The sequence below is a fragment of the Rhopilema esculentum genome, chromosome 21 (assembly GCF_057945365.1).
Source record: "Rhopilema esculentum isolate cy_ngs chromosome 21, ASM5794536v1, whole genome shotgun sequence".
Classification (NCBI taxonomy): domain Eukaryota; kingdom Metazoa; phylum Cnidaria; class Scyphozoa; order Rhizostomeae; family Rhizostomatidae; genus Rhopilema; species Rhopilema esculentum.
The window spans coordinates 12,549,273-12,561,859 of NC_142835.1; the positions used below are offsets into that span (position 1 = coordinate 12,549,273).

At 35.3% G+C, this 12,587-nt stretch overlaps 3 protein-coding genes across 6 annotated transcripts in view; 1 reads left to right on the plus strand and 2 right to left on the minus strand.

Moving 5' to 3' along the window:
• LOC135684368 (DNA polymerase epsilon catalytic subunit A) overlaps positions 1-4,069 on the minus strand; it is a 38,461-nt gene extending 34,392 nt beyond the window's left edge. The window contains exons 1-2 of one of the 2 annotated variants that reach the window (XM_065199903.2): positions 3,930-4,069; positions 201-333 (exon numbers count right to left, since the gene is read on the minus strand). In XM_065199903.2, the coding sequence (XP_065055975.2) occupies positions 201-333; positions 3,930-3,997 (201 nt within the window). In that variant the 5' untranslated portion in view covers positions 3,998-4,069. Of the gene's footprint in view, positions 1-200; positions 334-3,929 lie in introns of those variants that run through there. The other variant, XM_065199904.2, reaches the window with a different exon arrangement.
• Position 4,070: 1 nt separating this feature from the next.
• Positions 4,071-5,454, plus strand: LOC135684370 (uncharacterized). Its single transcript, XM_089115169.1, has one exon. The coding sequence runs from the start codon at positions 4,086-4,088 to the stop codon at positions 4,758-4,760; it is 675 nt and encodes a 224-aa protein (XP_088971295.1). The 5' UTR covers positions 4,071-4,085; the 3' UTR covers positions 4,761-5,454.
• Positions 5,455-8,727: 3,273 nt separating this feature from the next.
• The window catches only part of LOC135684369 (phospholipid scramblase 1-like), a 32,311-nt gene continuing 28,451 nt past the window's right edge, over positions 8,728-12,587 (minus strand). For all 3 annotated transcript variants that reach the window (XM_089115168.1, XM_089115166.1, XM_089115167.1), the window contains exons 5-8: positions 12,082-12,193; positions 10,919-11,021; positions 9,378-9,436; positions 8,728-9,274 (exon numbers count right to left, since the gene is read on the minus strand). In XM_089115168.1, coding sequence (XP_088971294.1) covers positions 9,245-9,274; positions 9,378-9,436; positions 10,919-11,021; positions 12,082-12,193 — 304 coding nt within the window. In that variant the 3' untranslated portion in view covers positions 8,728-9,244. The remainder of the gene's footprint in view (positions 9,275-9,377; positions 9,437-10,918; positions 11,022-12,081; positions 12,194-12,587) is intronic.

Below are 12,587 nucleotides of genomic sequence, written 5' to 3' on the forward strand. Positions count from 1 at the left end.
CCGCTTGTTCCTCGTTTTAGCAACGTCGGAGTCAAAATTTGTTTAGAAGACTGAGTTTTCAACCGCATTAGAATCTTGAAGGAGCATTACAGGATTGCTGAATTTTTTGTGATAATCACTTTGTTCAAAAAGGGGATTTTATGGTTTACTGAGGGTGAGGCACTGTGACTAAGCATAATCAATCAAAAAAGTTAACTTACAGGGTGCATATTAATCAGCCAACCAAGTCTTTCTGTGGGCTCCTTGTACCTACCAAAACCAAATTTTGAGTCCATGGCATCAATTTTGGACATGCGACTGAGACGCACATCAATTGACATTCCATCATCATTCCTGGAAAATGCAACAAAACTTCAAAAAACCTATGGCTCTAATGCTCTGGGGGAAAAGACGGCAAAAAGCAGACAATGATTCAATTATTTCAGATCATATGGAATATTCTTATGCTATAGAAGAAATTGAATTTCAAGGTTCTAAAATGAAACAGCATGACATAACATGCAAAAAATATTGCTTTGCACTTGAAAGTGCTTCCTGTCCATTGAAAGTAATTATACTTTTTGTGGTAATTGATGAGTCAGTCTTTATAATATGAGGCGTGCGATTGCACATGCCCACACACGCGAAACAAAGAATTTGCCATAAAAATTTCTTAAAAATTGCTCATGTTTCGAAGATTTCTAAAGCAGTGGCCAAATTCAAAGGCAGCTCTGTCATTTTCCAGGGTTTTGTTAAAGTATTCCCATATGGGATTCAACAACGGTTTCACGAAGTAACTACATCAAGATCGCTTAACATAACAGTTACTTAACCAAGGGGGAGCCAAGGAAGTGCCAAGGAAAAGTAATTTGCAATCAATACCTGGTGTATTATTAACTGTCAAAACTCAGCAATTTAAAGTTTTGATCCAAGAGATGATCGTGGCGAAAGGACAAAGTGGAGCTGGCAGCATTTATTGGTTGGGGAAAGAACAGAATTATCAGGCATAGAAGCAAGAAAGCTGTGACAAAATATGCTTGTTACAGGGCAGATGAGTACCCCAACCTGTGCATTCTGGCACAGATAATAAATCAGGCCATGCTGGGAATGGCGTGCCATCCCACGCCCATGCCTTGGCACACGCCTTACATTGCTCAGAAGTGTAGTTTATCGCACGCCTTAAATAATCTGAACACATTATTTTAAAGTGACCAATATGGCCCAATGTAATTTCTTAATCATAATTCAACTATGAAAGAACGGTGATGATCCTGCAATCGTTTCCATTTGATTTCGACTTGACGGAAAATTTGAAGAATATTCTAATTTGCTTGAGGTTATGGTAAACGTTTTTGGATGAAAACATCCATTTTTGATTTCTTCAGATTCTAGTAGCCGGACTTTCAAGGCACACGATGATACCATGTTTAAAACTAACAGAAGTTTTTAAAGAAGTTTCATGTTTTAGGTTGAGGTCTGAAAATTGCTTGACCTTTTAAGGTGATAATCCTTGCTTTGCGGTTGTGGTCACGTGTCTCATTTGTAATAACTACAGTGGAATCACAATATAACGAACCCCGGATATAACGAACTTCCTGGTATAACAAACTAAATGCCTGGTCCCTTGGACCTGCCTAACAAACTCCTTACAAATTCTCTCGGTATAACAAACACCTGATATAACGAACTCTCATTATTACAAACCAATTTTCAGGTCCCTTCATCATAATTACCCTCAATATAACGAACTTTTCACAAATTTTTAATCTGTTTTTTTTGTTTATTCATTTTCGGTGTTCATTTATCACTTTCTCTTGGGGGAAAATCATTTTTGTAATCGGCAAAACATGCCGATGATACATTTCAAGTACTGGCTGATAGACGCCGAGGAAGAGATGAAAGTTTGATTGCGCCAGAAATTACTGCGAATGAGTACATTGACACTACTGAATACCTTTTAACATATGAGACATTGGCAATGAGTGACGACAAAACTTTTTTGAGAGACCCAAATGGAGAAGGAGAAGAAGCCAAGCAAGAATGTGAAGTAATCAAAAACGTCATTCAGGCACCAACTAGGAGCAAAGTGATACCAGCTTTGCCAATCTCTTGGTCCCAAGTTATAAATCCCAATGACCAGCCAATTGTATTATTTGAATTCAGAGGTTGTAGATAGCCTTAACAAGCACACCACAGATTTTTTAGGCGTGAACTGCGAAAGGACCCAAAAAAAACGTTATCTCTCGGTTTAACAAATTCCCGATATACGAACTATTTTCTGGTTCCCTTCAGAGTTTATTATATCGGGATTCCACTGTAGTTACAACCCCATGGCACGTGTACTGCTGTGTTTATTTAAACAGGCTTATTGATCTTTAAGCTTTAAATGATTTGACCCAGATTACACTGTGGTTTACAAGTGTTGTAAGTGCGATCAGTAAAATCCTGTTTTCTCAGGACTCACAATTCCTCTATATACAGTTTACATTATGTGCATTTTTTCTAATCTCTGTATGCAAATACAAAACTCTTTAGAAACTTTTACTAATAAAATGTGGCCAAAAATGTTCCAAAACTAAGAGATTTTGAATTGTGAGGATTTAGCTACCGTAGCTTTCTTATAAAATAAAAATGTGTAATTAGCCATTTAATTTGTTCTAACACTAGTCAACAAGTTTTCTTTATGGTGAAAACACAGTTAGAAATCTAAAATTTTGAGGTCGAGATTGTCAGAAGAAGCAGGCAAGAAGGGTTTATAAACTGCAGGATTACATATTGATTAACCTCCCTTATTGTTAATGTTTTTCTCTTTATTATGTTGGATTTGACGTAAATAAAGCTTGTTTAATAAAATGTATTAATTGGACTAGCCTTGTCTTATGTTTTCTTATGATAAAGTCATGTAGTCTAGTCCATATACAGCTGACTGTTTCATTAAGTACTTTGGTGCAATAGCACACCAATGCACGCCTTGGCACCACAAGGAGTGTGATTCATTGCACCCCTGCCATTTTATTCCCAGCATGGCCTGATAAATTGCAATCTCTGGCTGAATTTCTTTAGTAGAGAGAGCTTTCTGTCTTTTCAGGATGTTAATGTCAGATAGAGGATTATGAACGTCACACAGTGTTATGGAGATGCAACTTCCTATTGCAATCAATGATGATAAATCATGAATAGGGCAACAGAGCTCTATCTTTCAAAGAGCAGAAAGTGAAAGCTTGATTATGGCAACAGTATGTCGAAAAAACTAACTTAGAGAAAGAGGAGGAAACTGAAGAAAGTTATGGCAAAGAAGAAAGTGATGCTGTGCCTGGCTTTTCTAATTATTTAAACAGTTTTTGAACCACTTCTAGGATTAAGTGCTGCAAAAATTTGTTTTGGGGCTCAAAGAAATCCTCCTATTTCAAAAATGAATTTCCATCACTGCTGTATGGCAATTTCTTGATAGATGATAGGGTCTACAAGAAATCAATTTTTTTTCAACCCAGATATCTTTCAGTGAGATTTTTTTTCTGGGGGGGGGGGGGGGGGGAGGTTATTTCACATACAGAGCTCTCTCTATGATATGTTGAGCTCTGATATATGTCATACACCTCAAATTTTTTAAAGCTCCAAATTTCATCTTGGCATGTGCTGTTGTCCTATGTGTTTCCCATTTTCCTTTTTTTCTTAATTTCTTTTTTCCTTTACATCGACATAACCTTCTTAATGAAGTAGTAGATTAATCGTGTAGAAGAAGTAGAAGAAGAAATGATTACAAAATGATTCTTTGTACTTCCTAGAAAATTTATTAACTAATTAAATTTAACATCTTTCAAGAAGAACCAGAACAATTTCTCCATCAATTTTCTTGGTTTCTGGTTAGTTTCTTACACAGAAGGTCTCCATGAAAGCAGCACCCAGTTCCTGACAACAGGAATGAAAAACGACCGATAAAAAAGCCATACCTGCTCCAGTTAGATATGCCAGTATCTCTCTGCCCTTTCTTCAGTCGTCCAGAATTATTCAAAACCATTTCTTAGCCGACCATAACCCCAGATTTTACAAGTTCAAGGAAAATGCGGCCATGATTATTTCTAGTAGAATTCTTTCCCGCATCTGATATGAGGTTTGGCGGGAAACTAACAGCCTCTTTTCAGCGAAAGCCACTGCGAGGTGGCATGGCGGTAGTTTTGAGGCCTAAAATGATGGCATCATTGACGGAGAAAGGCATGGCTTCTTCAAATAGTTCCTTGCGAAAGGTGATAAAAGATGGTAGCGAAGAAAAAACAGATGTATCAAAAAACAGTGATGAACTGGTATTTGATGGTATTTTTGATAATCTTGATGTTGACGATATTTATGGTGATCTTAAAGTCGACTCCCTAAACGAAATGAATTACAATGAGCTAAAAGAAAAGTATGATAGTAGTTTGAGCGAAGCCCAAAATTTGAAGAAAGAGAACGAGTCGCTTAAAAGAGAAAACGGGATTTTGAAGAAAAACATTATTTCACTTTATTTGACAGCGAAAAGGGAAATAGAACGCAAGGATGGTGAAATTAAAAACTTGAACAACCAAGCTATGAAAAATAAGTTAAAATCCATAAAAAGAAAAGAAAGCGAAAAAGGGAATTTTTCTGATTCAAAGAGGAGGATGACAGAGAAAGATCTTAACAGACGAAAAGAACATTCCAACTTAAGCAGTGAGAATAAGCGTCACCACAAAGAAAGTGATAGAAGGATTTTAAAGGACAAAGATAGCTATGAAAAGAGGGAAAGGAAAAAGGAAAAGACCTGAAAGCCACAAGCTGTCATTTCTGTGATAAACTAGAATTATCTGCAGCTTTACGTTCCTTGGATACTGGCTGACTGTAGGTTGGAAAACAATCTAAACTTGCAATGGATTTTTTGCTGTAAATAATCTGAAGTTGCCTGCTACTCATCAGATTGAAAAAGTAAAAAAACCTCTTTCTTTTCAGCACCTGATTGAAAGTGTTCCTTGGACATTTTCTTGCAGTGGCCATGTCATGGTTCATTTTGACAGCAAGCAAAATCATTTTATTAGCAACAAAAACACATGTATTTAAATTTCCGATAAATTTGATATTAACACCAAGTCATTTAACATAAAATCCCTAACTGTAACTTAAGTCTCCATCAATTGTTTTGTATTCAACTGAATAATATTATACATATCCAGCGAATGAAAGTGTACTTTTTCTCAAATTTTAATAAGTATCACAAGATATAAAAGTATCATAAGGTATAAGTAGACAGCAAACAAAACTCCTGAAACTTTCTAATATATGTTCAACATCATCAAAAGCAGGCAAATAACTGTGCAGAACTTAATTTACATATTACAAACTTTATTTGAAAAAATTGCCTTAGCTCTAAAAACGATTTGTCAATTCATAAAATAGTTCATGTTTTTTTATTTATATTGCAATTATTAAATGTAAAATTTTCTATTAAATATTCAATTAATAGTTTACATGCTAATTGCTATTTACAGGCCTTCCCGGGAAAGGCGTGGCCAGTTTAGATTTGTGCCGTATTTATTCTGATCTATGATGGCATCCTCAGCAAAAAAGTAAAAGGGGCCACAAAGGAGCTTGCCATATTCCTGAAATGGGACAATGATGACATTTTAGACTATATTATTCAAGCCCACAACAATAAGCAATATGTAACAAAGATTAATTGCAAGTTGTGTGCGAAATACCTGATTATCAGGCATCCATCATTCGAAGGAGTTACAGTTTTTATGTGAAAGACTTTGCCAAAGGCCCATGCTAGAAAGCTCGCTTTCTGTGCACTATTGGTTTTCTGTATCCAGTTCCTACTGCGAGCTGAATAACTGGCATGCAATGCAATGCAAGGCTAAACAACCCCACCCCAAAGGGCTTACGCAATATGGCATATTTGTCTGATGAGAATGTCCCGTTCTTCCACAAATTATTCAATGTTGTATCATTTTCATATGAAAACAGAAAAATTTGGAAAGCGGTAGGTTGTGACAAAGGCATGAAATTTTCAAGGGTTACACTTGGGAATAGAATGATAGTGCTCTGAATTCAAAGAGAGGGAAATCTGCCATAGTATTGTTCTGAAACATTTCGATCCATTTTCAAACTGTGCCATTTTTAAATTGTGTCATTTTCAAAACTGTTTTTATATCCCTTTGATGAGACATGATTGACAGTTGGGGCCAACAAATTAACATTTTTCAAGGGTTCCATGTAGACTGCCACAATGGTTGGTGGCAAGAGCGATTGCTGGGAACTGCATCTAAAATATTTTCTGTATCAAATTTAGTAAAGATCCCTAGCAATATTCATAAGCTTTCCTTTATAGTTATGCCACCAGACAGAGATATTCATTGTTAAAATTGTATGAAACCTGATGAAATTACTTAAGAATGGGGGTTTTTTGATGCTCCATATACTATGTAATTAAACCTTTAAAGAAATAAGACAAATACCAATAGCACTCCATCACACACCAAAAACAGTGTGGAAGGCCAGATTTACATCTTTGTTTATCTATTTATTTTATTCCTTTCAAAATTTTCACTGAGACTTTCCATTCATAAAACTATTGGATATTGAAAAGGGAGTGTAAGAAGCTCAAACCACATAAAAGTTGATGCTAATTTAGAGAATGGAAACAGTAGACTCATAACTGAAATCATGAGCAATAGCAAAGCAATAGGATCAGCAAAGAGACATCCTGGCTTTTTAATGCCCTCTGTGGCACCATTTATTTTAATTGAGATTTTGATCACACTTAGGTTGGGGTACAGGAAGTGCTCTGCTTTTCATTATCATTTAAACAAATGGAGTAAGATAAAGACTTTTATCAATTAGTTTTTTATTTATTTTAATGAAGACATGCATTGAAACTTTTTGTTACTTTAGAGTTAAGAAGAACATAGCATCTTTGTTTGACACAGAAAATTACTTACAAATCTTCCCGTGGAGTACGATAAAGACTTTTATAAATTAGTTCCATGTAGAAACAAGTGTTTATGCTTTGAAGAAGCTCTTCACAAACATTTGCTTCACTATGACAACATCTTTGAGACATGGAGAAATAAAAAATTTATTAATGCAATAAATCAAAAATCAAGAAATGAATCAGGCTGGCATAGATGGTGAATAATAGATGGCTATACGCAGCATAGTAAACAGTGAATATAATGCCTTTTTCCAGAAAAATGAGATGCGCAATAAAAATTGGCATTTTTTTGAATTATTGCTGGCACAGTGAGTGGTATGTTTCCTATGTTGATCACAAAGTGATTAGCTGTGTGACAACGTTTGTCAGTCACTAAGTAGCTCAGTCACTTTACTTTTTGAAAAAACAGCCCAATTGATGATTTTCATGACATAAAAGGCTCTTGTGTGAATAAAAATGAGTGGAAGGTTTATCAGCAAATAGGGAAGACATAAATTTACCCATTCTTTCTTCCTCAGGTGTGTCATTCTTAATGAGTGCAGTTTTTTTCAGGAAAGAAAGAAATGGTTTTAAACTGAATACATTGAACTGAATACAACTGAAAACTGAATACTGTATTATTTTCTATAAAGCTACATATAATTATGTCTATGATAGTGTGGTTAGATTAGTATCAATAATCAGTTTCTAGTTTTATTTGCAAAAAAGTTAGGATTGAAATTATAATCGTAGAATGATTTCAAACTTTTCATTCTACTGCTCCTGTAACCTATTATATATAAGATAAAGTTTCATTCTTTATGGAAAAAGGTAAAATATCATGCCTCAATGCTCTATTTTGTCACAAGATATTCTGACAAACACTTTCAGGCCATCATGTAATTTCTGACAAATGTGTTCAAAGCTCGGTGAGGGGACGATCGCACTACAAGCTATTTTTTAAAAACTGAATCTTTTTTCCAGACGTAAGTTGACTTGCTTAATAAAAGGAGATGCAAGCAAGCTTAAAGAGTTCCACAAAAGCTGTTGTTAGGCTGAAATACTTGAATTTGAAATGAGTCCAATATTGGGTTTTGTACTATTAGTATTAGACTTAGGCCAATAATTTTACCCGTTTGTTGTTTTTTGTCTTTGAAATCGATAAAAAGTGGGGTTTCAGAAAGAAACTTACTCCAATATCTGAAAGTTCTTTTCCTCTAAATAAGGCAGTTTATACAACCTTCATATGGCTTGGGACGAATACCGCATTGATTTTGAGATTTGCATTTTTTCCTTGAACTTGAAATGGGCTTTGGATAAACAGAATGTTTCAAAACGTCAAATTTCTTACTGATAACAACAAGATTTTATAGATAATGTATGGAAAAGAGAATAACACTTAGAACAGCAACCCATGTGAAAGTCGGATCGGCTTAACTTTACTTTAAACTTTCTGTCACTTTTACTTTGTTTGGTACGAACGTTTTTTGCTACTGCTATTTGGAAACAAAAAAAGCATTATATTAATTGCAGATTTGTAATTTGTTCATAATTAGTTTTATTTTAAGTTTACGGTTATTTTTTATAAGATCCGTTTGTGACAAGTTGTTAGTATTTTTGTTAATACAATCTTGCACTACATATTTTGAAAATGAGAATAAAATCAAACAAGCACAAGCGCATACTCGAGATTCTGTCTGGCCTATTTCGATCTTTGGAAAACTTGGGTATATATAAACTTGGGTAAACTTTCCTAGCGTAGAGTTTTCAATTTGTGTTCTGACGTTTTTTACTCTAAAGAGTGTCAGGCAAAAAGGTCGAGTATCTTCCAAAATGCTCCCTTTTTTCAAAAATATACAGGAATGATTGGAAGAGCTAGAATGACAAAGAAGATAACAGCAAGCTCTCAATACCGTTACTTCAAATTAAATAACATAAAAACCTGATCGTGTATACCTAAAAACTTTGAATTGATTGCAAATAATAATGCATATCTAATATTTACATCTAATGAAGGGTAGCAGCGAATAACAATGTTTCATATATTGTAGCACGTTGTATGTAAGATACAAAAGCGTGCAAGCAAAGTATTTTTTTACCGTCACAAAAGGCTATCCCTTTGCATGGTGAATAAAATGTAGCGATGGAATGGCCAAACCAACTTTACCTTTAAATACAATTTCAAAGATACATTTCAATACAGGTGTGCGAGAAATTACGCTAACCAATATCTTTGATACTTGCTTTAAAAACAATATCGCAAGTCAATTTGTAGCAAATGGCGTAGATATGTGGTGGATCAGTTCAAGTGGCAGCACTTATGTCTTCCTCCAAATACTTTCACTAGCCTCTGTTTTCAAAGAACAGCAAGTCCTAAAATTTGACAATGACAACACAATAAATTCGAAAAAGGAAATAATAATGTTCACAACGAGATAATTTATATAGTTTTAAAAGTTAAATTTAGTATACTTACAATTGAAAAGCAGGCACCGAGTAAAAGAGCTTTCAGGCGAACATCAAGATTATTGGGAACTACGAAAAAGTAAATTTTAAATTAGTCGAAGAAAAAAATTTAACTTATATATTTACTGATACCTTGATTACAATATAACAAAATTAATCATGTGTACTGATAATTCGATAAGAATGCCATGCTAAAAAATTTAAAAAAGCTCAGGGAAGCAAAATCATAAAAACAGAGAAAGGGAGCTTTTCATTTATCAATTCGGTGCATACATTTGAAGAAGAGGGAGTAATATCCTCCAGGAGGGAAGGAAGCTAGTCTTAACAAACCGGGCTGCCTCAGTCTCTGAGATACAAAAAATATCAATTAACCTACATCAGCTCGACAAATGGAATTGACACCCCCCCCTTAGAAAAAGCCCCCTTGCATAAGCACCTACCCCTAGAAATAAAAAATGTCAATAAGCCTCCCCCCTCTCAAATAAGCTCCCACTGCTACCGTTAGTTCTCGAATTGGAACCCTAAATTGGATAAATTTTTGTCATCTGAGGTTGCCTTTGGCACTTTATTCACAAAAATCCATACTTTTGATTAAAATTAATTAAATGCTCATAAAGAAATTCCCACTAAGATAAACGATGTATTTTAATAATGTCCCTTTTTAAGGTCTGCAATAATTTTATACATCCCCCTTGTATACGCCTCCCCCTTGAATAAGCCCCCATCCAAGAATATCACAAATAAATAAGCCCCCAGGGTGCTAATTCAAGGATTTACGGTATTTTCATACTTGGAAAAAGCAAGCTTGCACGGCCACTGTGACAGCCCACGGGCTGGGTTTTAAACCTAGTTAGATAATCAACTTATCATTGGAAAGAGCCTCGTCTCTCGTAATCGAAATGCCATTCACCCCTGGCACATATGGGAGTTGTGCAATCATCTATCAACTTTGCTATTGAAAATATTCAAACGCATTTTATACTTCTGCTTTCCGGGACGTCGCCAAAGAGAGTGCTTTATCCGTTGGCACATAAAACATTTTTGTCGGGAGAGAAAGAAATTTCTGTTGCAGCTAGAAAGTATGGAACTAACAATACTTGAAATTGAATTTTTTGAGTGATGAATATTGCATGAAACTATGAAAGCAGCAAAAAAGGTATTAATCTTATAACCATATCCTAAAGAGTGAGACACGCCCTTTTGTCATTTCTGCACCCCTCCGAAATAATATGTTCTTAAGCGATACAATCTCTTGCAACAGCTCAACTCTAAAAAGTTGCATTTTATGAAGCAGCCATGTTATAATATTGTTATCAGATTTTAGTTTTGAATATACATTTAACAAGGATTAATCGAGGGAAAATTTCAAATCGGCGAAGCAACAACTTGGATCACCAGAAATTATTTACAGATTCCAAGACTTGATATCTTTCGGGTACCAAGTGAGCCGTATGGTCAGAAACTGAAGCTTCTTCCTTTGAAAACTGGAAAAACAGTTCATGATAATTTTCAAATTTATCAAAAGTCTTTTGTTTGCAATAGATAGCTTACAGGCAATTCGAAAATTGTCCACATCCGTACAGCATTCCTTCGCCGTCCCAGTCCATCTTTTCGCTATTATGCCAACTTCCTGACTCTCACCTCGAGCATAAATCTACAACAAAAGTGGTTCAAACCCCATAAATAAACTACCAAAATACCTAAAAAGTATAATTTCATTTTTGAACAGTTTTACGCTGCAATGAATACAAACCAATTATGCTATAATCTGTGTTGCACCTGCTATATCGATAGCTCTATCTAAGAGTTTCATATAAACGTACGGAAACAAGAAAGCAATGCTTCTTGCTTCTTGAAGTGGCCAAAGATGCTAGTCATTTCGAAGATACGTCTAAGGGTAAATGGATAGCATTGTATGACATCTGCTACAGAAAGCCTTGATTCACGCATCATGGCACGGGCACAGCACAATTATATGAACACCAAACTCATTCCTTGTACAGGCAGAACTAAGAAAAAGTAGCGGTCACACATCTTAAGAAGGTCATTTAAAACACAATTACAAAATCGGTGTTTTATGAAGAAGGATCTAAAGGTTGAAGCTAGTGGGCAACTATATAGCTAGAGAGAGAGCGTAGGTTCTGACTGCAATCACCTTCTTGGTTCATTGCCATGGCTGGCTCAGTGATGATGGCAAAACAAGGTACACTCTCTTTGCAATTTCAAAGAAGTTCTTAATCCAAAACAAACGTAGCTCCTAATTAAAGACATTTGTCCTGGTAACTTCTCGGCCACTGAAGAGACTATGTCATAATTTACAGAAAACAAAATATCTCTGTTACTGCAAAGGCAAAGATCTAATAATAAATTTAACATTTCAAAACCCATTTAGCTTTTCAGAGAATGAAACATCTGACATTCTTCAGAGTATGAAACGTCAGAACATAGGTTGAAAGCTTTGAAATTTAGATAAAACAGGCAATTACAGAATATTTATTTGCTATTTACCCTCCTAGAAAGTTATTTTCAAAGATAGAAATAACTTAAAAAGGCTTCCTTCCTTGACTTTTTCAATCAAAGACTATCAACCCTGTCTCCCTTTCATGATTATATATTCTTTTTTCCCTCCTTTTTCATAGAAAAGCCCTGCAATGTATAAAAAAACATGTTGTTGATGGACTAGTTACAGTCTTGATGTGTGATATGAAACTGACCTTGAAGGGCACTTCTGAACAGCACCGGCAATACCAACAAGGTCCTTCAATGCGAAAGACGACGTCGCCACTGGCATCTAGAACATGGTGCCTTGGGATTAGCCAAGCAAATCTGTGAATTGAAAAAAACTTCATTTTGCTGTGGCAAACGAAAAATGACATGTCTTGTTTCATGCCTAAGAAACTGTGTTGTCTTTTAAGCCTCTTAAATATAGAAGGAAGGGTTAGATAGAGAAATTGTCTGGATACTTGAGCGGGGTATTGATACTTATACTCTTATATCTAATGATAAAAGTAAGCAGGACAGAACTGTACAAATACAAATAGTCAAGAACACAGGATCGTTCGTAACTAAGGAAGGAAAGGGTCAGAATTTTCTTTTAATTCGTGATGTTATGGAAAGGCCCACATGCCGGAAAAGAGAGAGGAAAGACCAAGCTTGTTTATTTTTTAATGAAGAAAGGCTATAAGAGTCTGAGAAACAGGAAGGGGGTAGAGAGATGTGG

Coding starts and splice junctions, on each gene's coding strand:
- LOC135684370 (XM_089115169.1), top strand. CDS start 4,086: ATGAGGTTTGGCGGGAAACTAACAGCCTCTTTTCAGCGAAAGCCACTG.